The 23182-nt window shown below is 38.3% G+C and overlaps 1 protein-coding gene and 1 pseudogene across 2 annotated transcripts in view; one reads left to right on the top strand and one right to left on the bottom strand.

The window, feature by feature from the left end:
• The window catches only part of Smg6 (SMG6 nonsense mediated mRNA decay factor), a 234931-nt gene that overhangs the window by 94731 nt on the left and 117018 nt on the right, over positions 1-23182 (bottom strand). For both annotated transcript variants that reach the window (XM_010642132.1, XM_010642131.3), the window contains one exon: positions 21566-21767. In XM_010642132.1, coding sequence (XP_010640434.1) covers positions 21566-21767 — 202 coding nt within the window. The remainder of the gene's footprint in view (positions 1-21565; positions 21768-23182) is intronic.
• Positions 10675-19286, top strand: LOC117285837 (annotated as a pseudogene).

Genomic DNA, 23182 nt, shown 5'->3' with positions numbered 1-23182 from the left:
GGGCATGCACCATCACACCCGGCTCTCAACAATTTTACTTCTGAATATGTACTAAAAAGAATCAAAAGTAAAGTCTCAAGGGCCAGGATTTAGCTCAGTGGTTCCACTGCCTGCCTCGCAAGTACAAGGACCCAAGTTCGATCCCCAGTACCAAAAAAAAAAAAAAAGTAAAGTCTCAAAGAAGTATCTGTACACCTATATTCACTGCAGCGTTACTCACAACAGCCAAAAGACGGCTTACATCTTACAACATGAATAAGCCTTGAAGACATTACACTGCATGAAATAAGCCATTCGTATAAGGACAAATACAATAGACTCCACATATATGAAGTTCATAGAGTATTAAATTCATACAGACAAGGACTGAGGGGAGAGAAAATGGGGAATTATTATTTAATGGGTTCAGTGTTTCAGCTACGGATGATGAAAAAGTTCTGGAGATGAATAGAAGTGATGATTACACAACAATGTGAAGGTTCTTAATGATATATAAATTACATTTTAAAATAGATAAAACGGTAGATATAGGGCATTTTTAACACAATAAAAAAATAGAATGAGTGGGGCCAGGTATTTAGCTCAGTGGTGCCGCCACCTGCCTTGCAAGCTCAAGGTCCTGAGTTCAATCTCCACTACCAAAAAAAAAAGCATGAGCACGTTTTTAAAGAATTAGGCTAATTAGAAGAAACGTTCCCTTTCTAGCTCTTCTCCCTCTTGAGCCATTTGGTATAGGCTTCTTAAAGCTTCTGATTAGCAAGACAAGGAAGGATAGATAAAAGCTACCAATGAATCAAGGGCTTCCTTCTGACCCTGGCACATATAGAGCAAAAAGTAACTTAGGGAGGCTTGTAGACACTGCCTGAACACTGTGGTCTGATCTCAAGGCTGAAGACTATCCTCAGCTCTATTTGCATGGGACTCAGACTGAAAAGGAGAAATAACAAAGGACTCAGTCAGTGGATCTGATCCTCCAGGAAAGAAAGCTGAATCTTAGTCCTGAAAAGCTAAAAGTTGAGTCATATCAAAATGTAAGTCAGTGATAAAACACCAATGCCAATATTTAAGGTCTATGTCCACAGAACTTTAATGGTCCTACAGGGAAGATCCTATTCATGTTTTGTAATCCTGACAGGTAGAACTGCCTGTTCCTTAATATTGTTTAGCTTGAAAGCTAGCAAGGGCACAGGTTGAATTCTGGAAGAACGTCTTTATTTCGCCTATTGCATTCATGGTTGAGGGTCTAATACCAATGTGTTAGACAGATACTATTAACATTCTCTGGGCCAGGGATTTAGCTCAGTGGTGCTGCTGCCTGCCTCATAAGCGCATGGTCCCAAGTTTGATCCCCAGTACAGGAGAAAAAAAAAAAGAAAAAGAAAACGTAAAAAGGTAGTATTTCTAATGTACTCATCAATATCTTAAAAAAGCAGAGTTATGTCCCCATCCAGTCAAGGGTAGTCAATCTCTCAGATGCTTATGTTCCTTTGGCCCTTGAGATACTAATGAAGCAGTAAGATTCAACTCTGATGGCCAGCTTGAGATGTTCTTTATATTCTACATCTTATATTGTTCTCAAATCAAAGACAAATCCTGAAAGATTTCTGTCTATATGTCTAATAAACATGTTTTGTTTTGTTTTTTAAATCACAAATAAGCTGGGCATGGTGGTGCATGCCTATAATCCCAGCACTTGTGAAGCTTAGGCAGGAGGACTGCCACAAGTTCACAACCAGCCTGGGCTCCATAGTAAGTTTAAGGCCAGCCTGAACTACATAGTGAGACCCTGTCTCAAAACAAAACAAACAAACAAAAAAAGAACACAAATGAGCATCAGTCTAATTAAGATACTTAATAGTTACAGTTTCTACTATGACTGTGAAATACCCTTTCCCCCAACTTTCAAGCCCAGATTTTACTAGAGTGTGAACAAAGATTTTTTTTTCTTTTTAAATATCTATAACCCAGAGTTCGATCCCTGGTGCCAAATAAATAAATAAATATATATATAAATATATAAATATCTATAACCCAGCAGTGACACTTCCTGCTACCTCTACCTGTACATCTGTTTCCTAGAGAGTGCTGCTACCTCAAGTGAGATGCGTGAGGATTCTGTAGATGCTGGGGAACAAGATGCAACAAAAATGCTTCACACCTGGCTCCCAAATTACAGGAACGCTGGACTGAAGCCAACATAAGCTGGCACAGCACCAGCTGAAATGGACATCAATTAAGGAGGCTGTCATCTTTCAAGACTACAGGGTCTTTTTATATTTCTCAATCTGCGTTGCTCCACAAACCAGCCACGGCACCCCGGGTAGGGTTTTCCAGATGGGATCATTTCCCTTAGATTCCACGTTTGCAGATTTATTGCAGAACTTGTTTTTAACCCCTCCCTCTGTGTTTAAAGTAACTGGAACTATTATTCCATATTAGTTTTATCTTCAATTGATTTGTCCTTAGTAAAAAGAAAAACTGTACCTCCATGAGTGGAAAAATAGAAGTTTTAAATTTGCCTAAAAGCTGCAGCTTTGTTTACAAAAAGGCATTCAAATAACAGATTAGTGAAGGGTCAGAAATTCTTCTCAGTACACATCACTGCTACTGGGGTCAAAAGCCAGAGAGCCTTGACCAGACTCCATTATCCTGGTGAAATGGACAGACCTCCAGTACTAAACCAGGCCTCCTCTGCCCATCAGATGTAGGGTTAGTGATCCACGTCATGTGCAGAAAAATAAAGAAACTGCTAAGGACTAGCCAGTGGCAAGTAATGTTTATGAGAAAAAACCCTCAATAGGAATCAGCAATTAAAAAGTGACAATATTCTACAAAGCATCATCTCTTGACTTTTGTCCAGTGAGGCACAAGATGTATTTTCTCCCCTGAACTTAAGTGGCTGCTCTGTGGAAAGAATTTCATGATAAAGAAAGAGTCCCATGATAAATAAATACCTTGTCCACATTTAATGTATGTTCTGAGAACTGAATTCTACTGCCTCGGGGGGTTGTTTGTGGCTGCCAACTTGTTTTCATGGCAGAACCCTGACTAGGCTTGGTTGACGCTTGTTTGGAGGAGAGTCCGGATGGAGATGAAAGCAGTTCTTCCAAGTGGGCAATATCTTGGGAGGTTATCTCTTTAGGGTTTGGGAAGGCCTGCTTATCAAAAGTGACTTCACTCTGGGACGTACTGTGATCAAGAAGCTGGAAGCTGGCCTGTCTATTCTGCTGGAGTTTGTCAGTGCTGGAGAGGCTTTAAGGTGCAGAGTGGTGGCTGGAAGTGAAGAGCCCAGGAGAAGGTAAGGGGTCCAGAATCTGTTTTTTTTTTTTTTTTGGTACTGGGATCGAACTTGGGTCCTTGTGCTTGCAAGGCAGGTGGCGGAACCACTGAGCTAAATCCCTGGCCCCCAGAATCTGTATCATAGGCGGGGACAGAAGAAAGGGAAAGGATTGAAAAAACCTTCAGACATCTGCCTGTACAACTGAGTCTTGGTCTACCCATTCCCTCTTCTTTTATTATTATTATTTTTTTTGGTGGTACCAGGATGGAACTCAGGACCTTGCTCTTGCAAGGTAGGCGCTGCATCACTGAGATAAATCCCCCAGCTTATCTTCTTTTATTTTAAACAAACAGTTTCAAAAAGGTGGTCCTCACATCTTTCTGCTGACTAAGATCTCAATTTCCTTGCTTTCCTCTACCAACAGAGACTAAAATCTCTCACTTTCAGCATGTAATCAGTCAAAATTAGGCACAGACTGAGAGAAAATATTTGAAACATAATATATGTATACACACACACACACACACACACACAAACACATATTCTGACAAAGGACTTGGATCTAGAATATATAAAGACTTCTCAAGACTCAGTAAGAAAACAAACAGTCCAATTTAAGGAAAGATGTGAACAGACACTTCACCAAAGAATATATACAGACCGCTAATATGAAATGATGTTCAACATCATTAGAGATATGCAAATTAAAATCACAATGAGATATCTATTAGAATGAACAAACAAACAAACAAACAAACCTGACAGTACCAAATGCTGACAAGGATACAGAACAACTGGAATTCTCATACACTGATGGCTGGAATACAAAATGGTACACGAACTCTTGAAAACAGCCTGACAGTTTAGCAAAGTTAAACACAGACTTACTCAAGATTCAGCCATTCTAGTCCCTATATATTCATCCAAGATAAATGCAAATTAAGTTTACACAAAAACCTAAAAACAAATATTTATAGCAATCCTATCCATGATTATTAAAAACTGCAAAACAGCTCAAATGTTCATAAACTAGTGAATAGCTAAACAAAATGTGGTGTATTTATATGATGAAATTCTACTTTGCAAAATGAATTATCAATAAAAGCCATAACACAGATGAATCTCAAGTATATTATGACATATAAAAGAAGTCACCTCAAAAAGCTGCATATGAAATGATTTTGTTTGATGACTATTATAGCTTAAAGTGTCTCCCAAACACTCATGTACTGAAGGCTAGATCCTCAAGCAGCAATGTTTAGAGATGGGGCCTACAGGGGTAACTGGACTGTGAGGGTGCTAACTCCATTAGTGGGTAAATTTGCTGATGAGTTCATAGCTGAATGGACTGTGGTTATGATGTGGAGCTTAGTTGGAAGCAGTAGGTCACTGGAGGTGTGTCTTTCAAGGGTAAATCTTGTCTCCAGCGCCTTCATCTCTCTCATGTGTACTTTCTTGCTGCTGCCTGTCCACCATGAGGTGTGAGCTGCTCTACTACATGCTCCTTGCCATGTCATGCTTACCTCCAGCCCAGAAGCAACAGAGTCAAAAAATCATGGACCAAAGCCTCTGAAACCAAGAGCCAAATTAAACCTTTCCTCCTCTATGTTGTTGTTCTCAGGTATTTTGTCACAATGACAGCCAACACAGTGACATTCTAGAAAAGGCAAGTTTTTTTGTTGTTAAGGCAAAATTATAGAAACAGAAATAGTTAAGTTCCCAGTGAATCATGGAGAGGGGTTGATTGTGTGAGAGACTTTGAGAGGGGTGATGAAAATGCTCTATATTTTAATTGTGGCGATGGTAACATGACTATATGTTTGTCAAAACATGATGGGTGGCTGAGGCAGGAAATACATGCTTAGCCTCAGCAATTTATCAAGACCCTGTCTCAAATTTGAAAAAATAAAAAGGGCTGAGTAACTCAGTGGTATAGTACTTGCCCAGCAAGTCCCCAGTACTGAAAACAAAACAAAATCTGTAAGCCAATTAATCTTGGTCTCAAAAGAGTACCTGGAGAAAGAAGTGAACTGAAAGAAAATTATCCATTCTGTGAATGAGAATACCTGGGGATGTGCTCAGCTAAGGTGTGACGGGACTGAGAGAGCCCACTTTAACCCTGAAATTAGAGGCAACACTGAAACAAACTCAGCTTTCTGTCAGAATAAAAGAAACTTTGTGCTCAAACTTTTCATTGTAACAGAGACAACACAACCTTATTATTATTATATTTTTTTTTTTGGTACCGGGGATCAAACTTGGGTTCTTGAGTTTACAAGGCAGGTGGCAGAACCACTGAGCTAAATCCTCGATCTCAACACAACCCTTTTTATGCAGATAAAAAGATACCAAGTCCCAGACTCAGTTTTCCTCCTCTCCTTTCATTTCCTATTCCATTTAGGCAGAAGTCTCTGTTACTACAAACAGCAAAGTGTATGCAAGTTTAAATCACAGGGAAAATTAGAGGTCTATGCTAGCTGAAGACTTCTTGCCTTGAATGGGTTAATGTGCACCGAACCTAATACAAATAAATTTCAAACACATTTTAATAATAAACAAACATCTGCCAACCTCTAATAAAACACGCCAAGAAATTTCTGTCATGTTTTCAGTGAGTGAGGTAAAAACATAAAGTATCCTTGTAATAATAAAGCTTCTTTTAATATCATTATCTAATAATGAAGTGATAGAATGGACACTTCCAAAGTTGGAAAGAAAAAAGTATACTCATAAGGAGATTACATGAACATGGGAGCAAACAGGTCTTATGGATAAAGATATGTGTTATAGGAGTACCTAGAGAGCTACGAAAGCATTTAGTTTGAAAAAGAACATATTCTTGCTTCCACCATAGTGGCAAATCTTTACCCCTGTGCTTCACAGCATAGTCCTTCTAGTAATTCTTAGATGCTTCAAGAAAAGGGAAGAAAATGCTTGGACATTATAAAGTTACAAATTTAGCTCCCACCTGCAAGAGCACAAGCATGCAAGCATATGCACACATACAAATGCAGAGACAGGGCTTTTTCATTTAAATGGAGGAAGCTGCCATGTCTACCTCTATAAGCAAAAGTATTAATCATCCACCGTCTGGTTTTAATCCACACACTCCTGATCCTGCATCTGAATGTATTGTTATCAGGGGAAGGAGCATTTCTGCTCAATCTTATTCATCAGCCAAAAACGTGAAAATGTGAAAACCACATTGGTGAAGTACTTTCTTAGGGACCCAGAAAATTGTGAGCTGAGCTGCTGCTTTTTTATTGTTTTCTTTCTTTTTTTAAATGATGAACAAATGTGAGTTTCAGGGGACTGGTGGGGAAAACAAGAAACAGCTCAAGTTACAGGTCCTTTCATATCTTGGAGTGACACTATCCTCAGGGAAATTAGCACTTTCTCTTCTGTATTTCCCAAAGGGGATCCAGGAACACAACCAGATTGACATCAGCCTGTCAGATGCAAGCTTGGGCACCCAGGTGCATCCCTTCCAAGCATTTACAAATGAAATGGCAAGCCCAAACAGCAAGCTTTCCCTCTTGTCTCCATTCTTCTGGTTCATGCTTTGCTAGCAGTAAACGCAAGGACTAAAAAAAAAAGCAAAAAGCGTCTGTATGAGTCTAAGCATGCTTCTCACACTCTCTGTGCTCGAGAGCTTTCTCCCTTCTCAGGCTTGCCCCCAAAAGGTTCCCGGAGCCCTATGTGTGCTTGTGCACCTTCAAAGCTATTAGTCACCAACCTTGTGGCCTCACTCCAAACTGTGCACGGGGCCACCCATGACACAAAAACTCTGGCAAGATTAGGGGATAGCAAGAGCAGAAAAAACCACAATGCGCCTGAGACTCCCAAGAGAACAATGACTAGTGCTGGTAGGGAACAGACTGACAGACAAAGCAGACAGACTCTAAGCAGGCCTTGCTCTGTTTTCGATGCAACACAAATGTTTTCCATTAGAAGTTCCCTGCCCCACAAACACTCATACATACAGCTATGAAATCCACATACTAAACTTCTGCTTTTCTGGCACTCTGACCCAACTACCTCTCCCCTTCCTCTGGAACACAGCAAAGATGAGGGTGAACAGATTCCAATACCCCAGCACAAAGGTAAATGGAAGAGAATCAGAATTAGAAGCATGCTTATGAAATACACAAGTGTGTCTGAGTGGGCAAGAGAGAACAGGAGAAAACAAGGTCTTTGTTTTTGCCAAAATAAGTCCTGCCTAGCTCTGGATCTTACTGGTTGGCTCCTATGCTTTCAGCTTAAAGTCTGGCTTCCCTGTCTAGGATAGTCTGCAGCTGATCTTCATCAGAAGGTGTTGTTCACCACTAAATGCAAAACAGACAAAAATCTCAAAACACTCATTACAAAGTGTGCAAAATTCTAGTACTAAGAAATCACGAATCGAAGCTGATTATTAACCCATATTTCACTCAAACTAAGCTTAGTATTATGCTTGTGTGAAGTGCAACTAGAAACTCCTAAACCATCAGCCACCTACCCTCTCACCACCAGCTGCACCCTCCTAGCATCATTTCTAATTAAAGTCAGGGAGGTGAGACTCAGGTGCAGTAGCGCATGCCTGTGATCCCAGCACTAGGGAGGCTGAGGCAGGATCGCCATGAGCTCAAGATCAGCTTGGACTACATAGTGAGTTCAAAGACAGCCTGAACTACAAAGTGAGACCCTGTCTCAAAAACCAACCAATCAACCAACCAACCAACCGACTGACCAACAAGCCCAAGTCATAGAGGAGGGGTCAAATGGGTGTTTCATTAATCCCTCAAAGTAAGAAGAAAAAAACAAACCACAAATAAGAAAATTTTAAGAACAACAAATATTAAAAACAAGGGAAAAAGGAAAAATTTAAATGGGACATAAGAAATAAAAACAAAGTTCTCTATTCAGGCAGCTCTGGAGTGCCCTTATTGCACAAGAGAAAAGGACACCTCCCATCCCCGATGTGTATGCCCTGTTAAGCAATTGCTCAACCTACACGCATTGTGCAATTCCAATCTTCCTAAGATTTTTGCTGGACATATGCAAACCACGTTTTCCTCTGTGTTTTAGAATTAAGAACAGTTGCTCATTTTTCTCTTGTCTTCGGCAAGTGTACATAAACCAAAAAAAGAAAAAACTTGCTAGATAAGCATTAACTACAAATGAACTTTTACATTATTTCATCTCGTTATTTGAATTTATCAGTACTTTAAAAAATTTAAATTTACTCTCAGGCAGCTAAAGATCCATTTTTCCTGTCACTGAAAATAATGATATTACAAAAATTGTCCACAAAAACATCAAATCCTTAAAATTAAGTCTGCTCTAATTGATGGTGATTCTGGAATACGCAGAGCAGTTTAAAAATGGCAATCTTTACATCATAGTGAAAATTTGAATGGACGCCTGAGTAAATCATGGTGCATTTTGCTAACAGAAACTTTCTTTTTAGAGCAATAAATTAAGCAAACAGCAAGAACAAAAATAGGTGTGTACAAGTAAAGGAACCATGACAAAACACCCCAAGAGGTCACACAGGAAAACAGACTAATCTGCTCCTACAAAAATCTTAAACTGTACACTGTAAAAATTACAAGCAAGATTATAAAAACAAGCTATTAGCCAGAAGAAAATATTTCTAATATATAAAGCAAAATATGTTAGTGTATAAATAACTCCTACATATCAACAATGACTCAATATAAAAATGAGCAAAACCATAAATATATAAGGAAGATATATAAACAGACAATATACAGAAAGATCTTTAAATGGCAGTTAAAGTAAAATTAATTTATATTTTTACTCAGTGTAGCAGAAATTAAAAATACTGATAATAATATATAGTATTGTCAGAGTATGAGGAAGTAAGACATATACTATTGTGGGAATAAAAATTTGTATGGTCACTTTGGAGTACAATTCGGGAGTATAGGCCTGGAGATTTAGCTCAGTGGTGCTGCCACCTGGCTCACAAGTGCAAGGACCAAAGTTTGATCCCCGGTACCAAAAACAACAACAACAACAAACAAACAATCTGGGAGTATATGCCAAAATAGTTAACAAAATAGTAACCTCTGACAAAAGCAATTTCACTTGTTGGCTCTTCTCTACAGAAACACTCACACACACACACACACATTTTTTAGTACCTGGGATTGAACTCAGGTCCTTGCGCTTGTGAAGCAGTGACCCGAACCACTGAGCTAAATCCCTGGCCCTCATATATATATATTTTTAAGTATATGGAAGTTCATTCTAGTCCTGTAACAAGAATAAAACTAAACATCAATTCTTAGAGGGATGAATAAATAAAAGACACCATATCTCTATAATGGAGTAGGACAGACCTTAAAAAAGAATGATGTATTTATATTATGGATTTAGTAAGAGTTCTAAGATAAATTAAGGAAAAAAGTTATTACACACTTTGAAGTCCAGTATTTTATAAAACAGGCACTAATAATAAAAGGAAAAAAGTTAAATACTTTTTTATACTTAAAAAGTTAAATACTTTTTTATTTATAGTATATGATATTCATTTTATGAAAAAAATATTACTATTTGTGTATGTCTAGGATTGTTACCAAACTTTTTTTTTGTACCAGGGATCAAGCTCCAGACCTTGTGCTTGTGAGGCAGGTGTGGTGCCACTAAACTAAATCCCCAGCCCAGTTATCAAACTCTTAATAGCAACCTTTTTTTTTTTTGAGACAGGGTCTCACTGTAGTCGAGACTGACCTAGAACTCACTATGTAGCCCAGACTGGTCTCGAACTCACAGCAATCCTCCTGCCTCAGCCTCCCGAGTGCTGGGATTACAAGCGTGCGCCACCACGCCCAGCTAATAGCAACTATTTTTAAAAAGAAGGGACTTGCACTAATCCTTATTCTTATAACAAAGTATGGATCACTCCTGTAATTAAAAAGTAAAGACTGGAAAAAAAAAAAAAAAAAAAAGTAAAGACTGATCAACTCCTTTTGAACACCACGGAGTGATTGTTAATGGACTAGTCCTCCCACCCTAGATAGCTATAAAAGAAATGAGGCAACTTCTTTTTAGTCAGTGCATAACTGTTATCCTTGAGAGAAGAGAAACTCATTAAGTGAATCTGTGATCATTCAGTCTTTTGTTTTGAGGGTAATTTCCCATACATGACATAGAAAACTTAATCCTAAACAAATTACGGTGGTCCTGCTGAGTTGAGGCAGAGAACATAAGTTATTGTGGCTAGAATCTGTGAGTAAGAGAAAGGACAGGAAGAAGTTGTGCAAAGAAAGGGATGAAAGAAAGAATGCAGGTGAGAGTCTTCAGTATATACATGATGGCCAATATCACCAGAGGCCTCCTAGAGTACAGATGAGGTTGACAATGGAATGTGGCTATTACAGGTAGGGATGAGGGAGCTGGAGGTCGTCCAACACTACCAGAGTGAAGAGATTTTTGCCATTGTTGACTCTGAGCAACCAGCTGAGACTGTAGAGAAGCCATACTTTAGTAAGGGACACACCCTAAAATAACTTAATCTGTCTATATCAAAAGACACTAAGACCAAGCCTAAAACAAGAACTACAGAGGAAGGTCTGGAAGACATCTTAGGTTTCTAATTATCTTCATTAGTAACATGTAAAAACAATCTACAGAAGTTCACAGTGATCAGGCCGTATTTAACTATCACCTAAAATGAAATTTTAAATAAATGCTAAACAAAACAAAGTAAAAAAAAAACAATACTGTCCATAGGAAGGACCTAGGGTCTCTGTGAACTACAGTACACAATTCCATTGATTTTTATACAAAAATTATCAGATACAAAGAAGAAAATACTATCCTTTTTGATAATGAGATGGCCCAGATTTTAGAATTAGCCAGCAAAGACCTTAAAGAAGCTAATATAAATGTGTCCAAAATATTCATGGGAAAGATACTCAAAGAATTACAGGAAAATATGACCTTTTTTTTTTTTCCTGGTAGTGCTGGGGGTACAATAAAGATCTTCACGTGTACCAGGCAAATGTGCTACCACTGAGCTACATCCAGCTCTAAAATATAGTCATAAAGAGTAAGCTAATAGGAAGTGTCGGTAGAGAAATGAAAATTATAAGAACATAATAGAAATTCACAAGCTGAAAACCATAAAATAATGAAATTAAAATGTCACTAGATAAGTTTAATAGCATATTTACATGGCAGAAGAGTCCGGAGATGTGGCTCAGAGGTAGAGTACTCTCCTAGCATGCATGTGGTCTAGGATAAAACCTCCAGAACAGTAAAAGAAAAAGAAGAGGATGGGGAAGGAGAGTGAACTTCAACAAAGACCAATAGAAATTTAAAATCTGAAGAATAGAGAGAAAAAAACAGGAAAAACAAGACCCTTTGCTAGGAATGGTGCTGCTTGCCAATAATTCCAGCCCTTGGGAAGATGAGGCAGGATGAGCACTTTGATTTCAAGGTCAGTCTGAACTACCTAATGAGATCCCATCTCAAAAATAAATAAATAAATAAATAAATAAATAAATAAATAAATAAATAAATTGAATGAATGAATGAAAAGGAAAAATGAGAGCCTAACAATTTAATATATTTTAAAAAATTTAATATACATTTAATTGGAATGTCAAAAAAAAAAAAGAGTAGATAGGGTAATTAGGGCAGAAAAAAGAATAATTCCTAAAAGTCAGACCAAATTTGGTTAAAAAAAGGTCAATTTACAGATCCAAAAGGCTCAGTGAACATTAAGCAAGATAAATATAAAAAGAACTAATATATATCCCAATCAAATTTCTGAAAAGTAAAAGATCAAAAGCAGTTCAAACAAAAAACAAAACATTATAAAGGGGGCCACACATGCATGCCTGTAATCCCAGCACTCAGGGGCTGAGGCAGGAGGATCACTGTGAGTTCGAGACCAACCTGGGCTACATAGTGAGTTCCCAGTTAGTCTCAACTACATAGTGAGACCCTGTCTCCACCCCATTCCCAAAAAAACAAAGAGGGCCACACAAGCCAGACTTGGTGGTGCACACCTGTAATCCCAGCACTCGGGAGGCTGAGGCAGGAGGATCACTGTGAATTCAAGACCACCCCCAGCTACATAGTGAGTTTGAGCCCAGCCTGAACTATATAGCAAGACTTTGTTGTCAACCCCCCCAAAACAAACAAACAACAACTGACTGCTAACTTTTACAGCAAAACAGTGGAAGCCAAATGATAGTGGAACCATGTCGTGAAAGTGTATTAGAAAAAAAAATAAAATCTTTCAATCTGTAATTCTATACTCAATCCATAATTCTGTACCCCCATAACAAAAATCCCCAACAAATAAACATAAGACGAATAAAACCAAAGATTAAAAAAAAAGACATTTTTAGATAAACAAAGGCTATAAGGATTTGTTATTGGCCAACCTGATCTATAGAAAAGAATGAAGAATACCAATAAATAAGTGGATTAAAATATCAAGTTTATATTTTTCTTTTATTTGTATTTTACTTAAAATACAACTAACTTTAACAGAAATACCATTAACAGCAAGGTGTATAACATGAAAACTAAAAGAGAAAACAACTGCAGAAAACAAAGGATGAATGAGTAAATGGATAGTATGGTTAATGTATTTGTGAAGTGTGAAGGAGAAGTATAAGGTATGAAGTGTACTGAGAGGCAATACTGACTATAAAAATATTCTGAAAAGTTGAGGATGCTAATTATTAGTCCTAGAACACCAGTTTAAAAGGTCGGGGGGTTTGCTTAGTGGTTCTGTCTACCTTGCAAGTGCAAGGACCAAGTTTGATCCCTGGAACCAAAAAAAAACAAAACAAAGCAAAAAAAGAGGAGTTTAGTTAAGATGAAAACAGAAATAAAATATAACACTAAAAGTACCGTAGTAAGTCTCCATGACCTTGGGATTAAAGCAAAGATTGTTTTTTGGGTTTTTTGAGACAGGGTCTCACTGTGTAATTGAAACTGACCTAGAATTGAGTATGTAGCCCAGGGTGGTCTCGAACTCACAGTGATCCTCCTGCCTCAGCCTCCTGAGTGCTGGAATTACAGGTGTGCACCACCACAATTGGCTTTTATTTTTTTATTTTTTTTATTTTTTATTTTTTTTTGGTTAAAGCAAAGATTTTTAAGACAAAAAGTCACTAATGGCAAAGGAAAAACTTAAAAACCTGGACTTTATCACAATAAAAATTTTTGCTGGGGCCGGGGATTTAGCTCAGTGGTTCCGCAGCCTGCCTCACAAGTGCAAGGTCCCAAGTTCAATCCCCGGTACAAAAAATTTTTTGCTATTTAAAACTGTGTAGACAAACAAACCAACTACAGGCTGTAAGAAATATTCACAGGATATATCTGACAAGTATTTATGCCCAGAATATATAAAGAAATTTTACAGTGCAATTAAAATAATACCAGTGTTTTATAAAGGCCAACAGATTTGAACATTTTCCAAACAAGGATACAGAAAGTTCCCAATTTATGATGGCTCAACTTACAATTTTTTGATGTTATGATGGTGTGAGAGCAATGTACATTCAGTAGAAATGATATCTCAAATTCTGATCCTTTTTCCAGACTGATAAAAAAACACCTGATATTCTTCAGTGTATTGTGTTGTGTTCAGTATCTTAAATGTACTGAGTACATTTTCAACTTACAATGGATTTACTGGGCTGTAACTCCATTGTAAGACATCTGTGTATGAATGGTGAATACATACATGAAAAGATGCTCTTTATTAATTAGGAAAATAAAAATTAAAACTTACAGGGATTTAGTTCAGTGGTTCCACTACCTGCCTCGCAAGTGCAAGGACCAGAATTCAATCCCCGTACTGAAAAATTAAATAAATAAAACCAGCCAAAAACAAACAAAAAAAACAAAAAACAAATAAGACAGTACTTCACACTTAAACACCATGTTTAAAATTATAAAGTGTAGAAATATATATGGTAGATTGCTTACAAGTACATATGTGGATGTACAGTCAGGTCCACATGCTTACATAACTGATTTCTAGGCTTTTATCTATCAGTTATCCCCATCACACACCCCCAAGCATCACCATCCATGTATCTGCAATTCTGCCTGCAAATTTAGAGTCTAGGACATTGTCCTGACTTTCTGGCCCTTAGAGGTTTCGCCATCACTCTTAAGATTTTTTCCCTTTGCTGGGCATAGTGACTCAGGCCTGTAATCCCAGCACTCAGGAGGCTGAGGCAGGAGGATCACTGTGAGTTCAAGACCAACCTGGGCTACACAGTGAGTTCCAGGTCAGTCTCAACTACATAGTGAGACCCTGTCTCAAAAAAAAAAAAAAAAAAAAACCAAAAAAAAACACCCTTGGACACACTTCCAGAATACAGATCATCCTGAGTACATTCAGCATCTTTTAGAGCACTCTCAGATCCCCCCACCAAAAAAATCTAGTTGGTTCCCCCCCACCAAAATACTTATTCAAAAGGTGTTTTAGAATCCAGGACATGCCAAAATTTGAAGAACATCCAACCCAGAGAAAGATGTGGGTAAATTTAACCTAACTATCCTTTTCCATTTGTATGAACTTTTACTTCTTTGTTCATCCACAGGAACTATTCTGGGAGATCAGATGATCTCCCTCAAACCAGGTCAACAGTTTCTAAGCTTCTGGTGAGAAATCAAGCTTCCAGTGAAAATAAAACTGTCAAAGTCAAGAGGAGAACTGGAAGTACTAAGTTAATATGTTTGCTCAAACCATTCTACTATTTTATTTATATTTAACTAAGATTGTGTGCCCTGGACATGCACTGCCCACAACTGATTCTATCACTTCTATCTGTGTCATCTGTGGAAGCTATTTCCTATAGCTCAAATTCCCATGGCATTTTTGTGAAAGTTAAATGAAATACGTAAAGTATTAAAACATTACTAAACACATGATAAACACTAGCTGTTAGTTGTGCAGATCAGGATACTCTTAGAAAAGGAGGCTATCCAGACATTTGAGTTTTCATATATATATTCACATTTATTAAAAAAGATATCTAGCCAGGGATTTAGCTCAATGGTTTCACTGCCTGCCTTAGAAGTGTAAGGTCCTGAGTTCAATCCCCAGTACAAAAAAAAAAAAAAAAAAGATATCTAATGTAATACTGCATTTCAAAATTAAAGACAGAATTAGGAAGATTACTTATACCTGGAATCTTCACTTTTACCTGGGCCCAAATCTTTGCCTAACGGTTACAACTTCAGCAGCCAAGTTCCTAAAAGGAGTGGTTCTCAATGTGTGAAACCCAGACTATTAACATGACCTGTGAACTTGTTAGATATGGTTTTCTGTCTCTACACCCACAATCATAAACTCACAGGGTGGGGTCTATAAACGGGTGTTTTAACAAGTCTCTACTGTAATTTTGTTTTGAAGAATGCAAAAGTCTGAGAATTCCTACCTTAGAACAAAAGAATATCTAGTTAATGACCTATCTACAGCAAGGTCATAAGTACAAGATTTGGAGAATTAGATTTGTAAATTAAGCAGTAACTGATTTAATTTGAAAGATTAAACACAAATGGTAATTATTCTATACATTTATAAACTATTCATAAAAATGTGAGAGAACTGGAGATTTCCAGGCTGCTTTGTGAAAATATGGTTGGGAAGGTGAGAATGTCAGCACAGGAGGTAATCCGGACATTTTAATTCATATAATAAGAGGACAAAAGGAAGATGAACGTTCTTTGGGGAGACTTTTTGTCAACATAAACCTAAAGCTCCTGTAATACAAATGTGTGAATTTCAGTACATGTCTAGCTAGGTGGTAAATCTTTGCTGATTATAGTTAGTATCGTCACTACATGGAAGTTTTCTTTGAACAAGATTTGTACTTTTTTACGAGCTGTACAATATGCAGAGAAGCTACACAGATCCTCTGGGAGGCGATTGTTGTTGCAGCACTTTGTACTTAACAAAAGCTTGCTTTACAACTGAGCCCAGTTTGAGATGGGGGCTTTGAGAGCAGAAGAAAATGGTGCGACCTGGATCAATCTTTGAAGCCGCCCAGAAAACTATCTGGACACAGGGACTGCGACCCCAGAAAGCAGAGAACAGCGGCAAGCAAGTATCTGTTTTCAGAGGTCAGAGAGGGGAAACCGCTTCCCAACGACTCAGAAAGTGAAAGAAGCTGGACAAGACTGCTCCTACTTAATAGTGGTGCTCACTGGAATCAGCACTACAGGTGATAAGTTTCTTTGGAGAGCCTGTTAAAGGCTATGGGGAGATGACGAGATGGGGTTGAAGGCATCATGTCAGTTTTATCGAATATGTAAAAGATGGGCTGAAACACACACGTGTGAAATTCTACACTGAGGGATCTGAGCCAGGGAAGCAAAGAACAGTGCATGTGGGAGTGAAAAAGACTCCAAAGAATGGTGAATATGAATTTTGGTATATATTTGTGGAAGTGGAATCCTATCCTAGAAGAACCATTGTCATTGAAGATAATCGATTCCAAGATGAATAAAAGAATCAAGCAAGCATACTGTTTCCTGGTGGGTATGGAATGTTGCAGATTCATCATTATCTTCACAACTTTCTTCCAGAATCCATTCAGAAGAGTAAGACAAGAGTATATCACTCATAAAGGTGAATATTTGATGCATTTAAATAAGCCTTTCTTGTGAAAAATCATGAAATAGATCATAGAGCATATTTTGTTAGTGAATTGTCAATTATGGCAGTATTTCTACTCTATTTAGTATCATTTATGATGATAATTTCTTGTTATTGAAAGTTTTACACCATGTAAATAAAACAAATTTCAGTAAAAAAATTTAAAAAATAAAAAAATAAAAATGAAAGAACCCAAAAAAGGTGACGGCAACAAAGAGGTGAGTGGAGAGAAATACACAATGGCCAGTGCCAGAGGACTGCTGGTGAAATGAATCATTACACAAGGGTTTTTAATTATACCTAAAGTTGGAAAAGTTTTTTTTTTTTTTTTAAATAAAGCCTAAATTTATGTTTTCCTGCAATACACCAGAGGACTTCTCAAAATACTATGTAAGTTTTATTAAGTTTAACTTTACCCAGACTCTTTGGATCAAACAGGCAGAACAGAGAAGGAAACAGATATAGCTCATAGTTTATTTCTGAATATTTGGCTGGTAATGATTTTCCTTTAGGTATCTATGAATTGTTAGCAAAGTGTAAGAAGGAGAAACTCTCTCAAAGGGTAAAATCAAAAAAAAGATCTTACCTTGAATGATACAACAAAAGGATATTTCTTATTGTCTGCATAGAGTGCTATACCTCTCCTTTCTACATTTCTCAAAATTCTCATCTCATTCAATATAAAAACAAAGTTAAGGTGAGGGGGAGAAGGAGAAAGGGATGTAAAAAGAATTAAGATGTGTTACGTACATGTACCAACTCCCCATGATGAATGTAATCATTATATACTGCAAAATATACAATAAAAATAAAAATTTTAGGGCCAGGGCTTTAGCTCAGTGGTTCCGCCTCCTGCCTTACAAGCACAAGGTCCTGAGTTCCATCCCTGGTACCCACCCCCCAAAATTAAAAATTAACAGAAAAGCTCCACAAAGTTATCTATTTTACAAGGATAACCAAAAAAAGTTCAAGAGTCATTCATAAACAGCTTTTCTAAGTCATTAAGAAAAAAGATGAGTATTCCAATGGTAAATGGACCAAGAACATAAGGCAATTATTTATAATAAATACAATACCAATACATATAGATAAAAACATTATACTTAAAAAAGGGAGCCGGGGATTTAGCTCAGTGGTTCCGCCACCTGCCTGCAAGCTCAAGGACCTAAGTTTGATTCCCGGTACCAAAAAAAAAACAAAACAATAAAACAATGCTATTAGTAATCAAATAATAAAAAGTAAAACAATTAGGATAATATATTTTGTCCATCTCTGGCAGCATTACAAAATATTAAGCCAGGACTGGTGAGGAAGTTACTCTCATATTTGCCAATTTAAACTGGTGTAATTTTTTGCAGGGCAAAATCGGATCTATCCACTGGAAGTCTTAAAAATGTGCATATCTCCTCTGACCTAGTAATTACGCTTGCAAAGTTGATTCTTATGAATTAATGAAAGATACATGCAAAGATTTAGTGTATAATACTGCCTGAGATGATATTGTTCATGAAACAGAAGTCAGTAACTTCCAAAAGTAAGTGATTAACAATTAAACAAATAGGGCTGGGGATTTAGCTCAACCGGTGCCACCACCCGCCTCAAAAGCACAAAGTCCTGAGTTCAATTCCCAATACCAAAGGAAAAAACCCAAACAAATAGCATATCCTTAAGTTATACAGTCATATGTATATATTTTACAGATGATCACTAAGTTTCTTTTTTAGTGGGGTTGTGCTACATTGCCAGGGTTAGCTTTGAATTCTTGTCCTGAAGAGGCCCTCCTGCCTCCATGTTCAAGTAGAGGGGCTACAGACATGCCTTAATGATTAAGCTCAAATAAGCATTTTTGGCCAGGCAGGGTAGTATATCCCTGCAATCCCACCCCTTGGGAGGCCGAAGGATTGCTGTGAGTTTGATGCCAACCTGGGCAGCACAGGGAGTTCAAGGCCAGCCTGCCTGACAAAGCAAGACTCTGTAACAACAAAACAAAACAAATAAGTATTTTGAAACTAAAAAACACAACCTGAACTTTATTTTAAAACAGTGTTCTCATCACTTCCCCACATTTACCTATAAAGTAATTGAGGTTTCAGTGAGAAAATGTATAAAGAGCTTAGCTCAGGGGCTGAAAATTTTTAACTTCATTATTATAATCCCAAAAATAATGTTTTCCCCTCTTGTTCATCTTATATCTTCTTTTCTACTAATGTTTATTTTTTATTTTAGGCAGAATACCACCCCCACCCCCAGCCACCACCACCTCTACTGGGAACTGAACTCAGGTCCAGAGCTCGGCTAAATTCCCAGACTTCTCTTCTTTTTCCTTTTTTCAATTGACACAAGATCTTGCTAAATTGCCCAGGCTGGGCTCAAATATGTGATCTTGCTGCCTCAGCCTCCCAGAGTGCTGGCATTACAGGCATATACCACCATGCCCAACTTCAGAATATTAATCTTGAAGATGTTCAGTAAATCGAAAAGATCAAGGATGAAACAAGCTTGGCAAAGATTATAAAGACTATCATTCTTGTAATGTATACTGTAATGTTAAAAGATCTAAGAGGTCTTGCAATAATGAGTTCTGTTTAACACTACTTATATACAAATGGTCATAACAGAAAACTTTTTCCACAAAGATTCAGAACCTACCAAACTAGAGTTCCATACAATATGCTTGGGAAATGATATGTTAAGTGTCAAATCAATGCTCATAAAGCAATGTCTTAACTGGATTACTACTAGCTCAACAAAAATGTATTGTTATTGACATCTCTATGCCACAGTTTTTCTGACTAGAATAGTTGCCTTATATGTTCCATGTAGTGTGCTGATATGTGCTCAGTGAATATCTGTTGAATGAGCATCTAAGTTAGACCAGAAATGTGCCTAATCTTTACCAGCAATGAAACTGTTCATGTTGCTATTATGGGTTAGTCCTTGAGTTACTACCTTACTTATAACTTCTTAGTAGAAGTTTGGGGACAATGTCTATCTTCTTCAAATTTCTAAAGGGCCAAGAGTTCAGCAGGGAGAGTGATCTTAAAGAGTCTCTCGGACACATCCATACTAATCAGCTCAGTTGGCCAGGGTCTTGTGCATGCTAGTGAAGCATTCTATGACTGAGCTACAATCCCAGCCCACACTACTACCAGTTTTGTTGAAGAAAAAAATGTGTATGTATATTCAAAGTAAATATGATTGTAAAAATGACAGTGATGTTAACTCTGGATAATAGGATTAGATATAATTTTTGTGTTTTGCAAATTTTCTACAATGAATAAAGGTTGAGAACAAGTTTTTAAAAATTTATAGTCAATAATAAATTCTCATAGTTGCATTCATGTTGAAATTTAGGTGTTTTTGTTTGGTGCTGTTGGGGATCAAACCGAGACCCTTGTGCATGACAGCAAAACCTCTGCTACTGAGATATATTCTCAAACTTTTTCCTTTTTTTTTTTTTAAGTCAAGATCTTGCTATGTAGTTCAGGCTAGGCTTGAATCCATGCAGCCCAAGCAGGCCTCAAATTCATGGCAGTCCTCCTGCCTCTACATCCCAAGTGCTGTGTGATTACAGGCAGGTGTCACTACACCCAGCTCAGTCAGTATCTCAGTAAATTGCTCAGGCCATCTGTGAAGTTACAATCCTGCTTCAGCCTTCCCAGTGGCTAGGTATACAAGGATACACTAACACACCTAGATTGGAATTTAGTTTTTACTGACTTTTAAAAAAAAATCTCTCTCTGTCTTTGGTGTACACTCCCTTTAGGTCAAAAGACTTCCTCTTTAGTAGCCATCTGTGGACTCCTACCCAAAGGACTTTCTCCCATGGGGATGTGATGCTAAGGACTCCGCAGAGAAGACACAGGGTACTCCCTGTCTCAGCACAGGAAACTCTGTTCCCAAGGTCTGCGGCTACTACTTTCCTAGCTGAGTGTCTCTCGAAGGAGAAGAGTGAAGCAGCCCAGACTGCCCTTCTCTCCGCCTGGCTAAAGACTCAATTGTTAAGCAGAGACCACAGTCCTCTTCAGCACAACAGGGAATGGGCTTTGTTTTATATAAACTGACAGACACCCCCCTCTACCAAAAAAAAAGTTCAGGTTAAAACACAGTCCTTAGAGGAAGGAAAATAGAAACCAGGCAGCGAGGAATGCTTCATATTCCTAAAAGCTTTTTTTGTAAGTTAACACACGGTGTCTGCTTCTCTCTAGTCACCTATTTATCACTCTCCTCCTTACAGAAGGGAAAAAGCCCTGGCTGTTTTCCTAGTGCAGAGTTTTGTGGCTGGGGGAAGAAGGAGGAGGGAGGAAAGAGGGTGCTTTAAGCATGATGCAAACCATTTGGAGCTGAGTGAGAGCACTGCCAACACAAGCTGCACTATTTAAACAAGTGAGGAAATGATCGTATATACAACATGCCAGCGAGCGCACACACACACACACACACACCAAAGGAAGTTGAGAGGGCTTTTTTTTCAGGACATAGAGCTGGATGTCAGCGGCTAAAAGGTCGATATTTTCCCTTAACACCCTTCTCAATGACTTAATCATGTTCCGTTTGCACAGAAAACTTCCCAAGAATAAAAAAGTCTGGAGAATTAAGAGGAGGGGTGAATGAGGAGGGATGTTTGGCCTGGTGCTGACCTTATCCGAGGTTTTCTCCACGTAGCAGGGGTCCTGAGGGGCAGCTAGCAAGGGGACAAAGCCTGAGAGAAGCCGATCCTCTTCCAGGATAAGAAGGGTGAGGTCATCGTCCGGGTCCTTGTACAGTGGCACCTCAGACTGATTCACCGCAGTCAGTATGTTACAAAAATCAGCCAGCGTCGACCATACATCCACAGCAACCCTGTGAAAAATAAGGTCAGAAAAGAAGAGCAGGTCTAAAGAGGGACCAGTAAAAGTACACTTAGCATTTGTGAGCAGATTACTTGCAGCAAAAGTTGTCCAGGATGGCAGCTGCCAAGAAATCATACCAAAAATACTAGGATTCAAAACTGCCCATGGCAGTAATCTAGATATGAGTCTCTCTCTATGTAAAGTTTATATTGATTAGGGGGAGCTTTAAAATCCAAAACAGAGAGGAAAAAGAATTTGGAGAAGTACTTGCCTAATGCAGGTCCTGTCCCCTTTCCAGACAATGTGCTGAGATGCCTACTAAAACACTCTAGATACCCAGTGGCTGAGGCAACTCCCAGAATTTCTCCCTCCTGAGCAACCAAGGATATGCCATACAGCAATGAACAGCTACATGGGGTCCAGTAACACTGTGAAAAGTTATGTGGGTTTTCCCTTTTCACTGCTTTAGGTATCTCTTCCAATAAAGCACAGATTCAACAAAAACCTCATTCCTGGCCTGCCAAGATCCACCCAAGAAGGTAAAACTCTCAAATATTTCAGCAGATGAACCACTATCAGTGCTATCTTGACCATCCCATGCCCTTCCCTTTCTCTCACTTACAGAAGGTTAGCTTCAGGGTTACCAGACATTCTAGGACTGTCCCAGTTTCAGCGCTCAAAGTATCCTATCTCTTCAAATCCCCAAGTCCTAAGTAAATCAGGATGGCTAGTCTTCATGAACGCATATCATTAAGCCCTAGTTGAACGTGAGAAGAAAACCTCTAAATGTAAAGTTTGGTTCTCCTCATTTGAATTCTAAATAGAATTATAAGAGGGTTCATTTCTCTACTACTTATCAGATGTTTTCATCCACTTTGGGTTCAAATTCCTGCTTTGGTGAGTACCTACCCAGGGATACCTCAAATTGTGGTCAAATGCACTGCCTGCCAAATTTATGGACTTGTCTTTCTCCCCCAGAGGAAGTCCACCTGGGAATCTGGAATAGGCAATATCCTCTGGATGCTAGGCTTTACTCCAAAATGGACAAAATGCACAGGAGAACTACAAAGAAAGCTTCACAATTAAGTTCAAGAGGTAGAACAGAAGAGAAAATAAGTTGAGAGTTGTAGAGTCTGGAATCTCCCCAGGGGAGTTACTATGCATGACTCCTGAGTGGATGGAGGGGGGCCTTAGACCTAAGCTATTTGTTTTTCCTAGAGACTAGGAACCTTTGGGAGATGGTGGAAGAGAGGGCATGATGCTAAGGGAGAAGGTAAGGGAAGAGGTATGGGAAATCCCTGCCTGGCTCCAGGTGGAAGGAGGTTGCACTGGTTTATTTACTGTAATCACTGCACTAGGAAAAGGCAATGAAATGAAACATCTTGTTTTCAAGAATGTCCTGGGAACCAGGTGGAACACAGCTCC

The sequence above is a fragment of the Fukomys damarensis genome, unplaced genomic scaffold (genome assembly GCF_012274545.1).
Source record: "Fukomys damarensis isolate Sample0158 unplaced genomic scaffold, DMR_v1.0_HiC HiC_scaffold_13, whole genome shotgun sequence".
NCBI lineage: Eukaryota > Metazoa > Chordata > Mammalia > Rodentia > Bathyergidae > Fukomys > Fukomys damarensis.
This window is presented reverse-complemented; position numbering and strand designations above follow the sequence as displayed.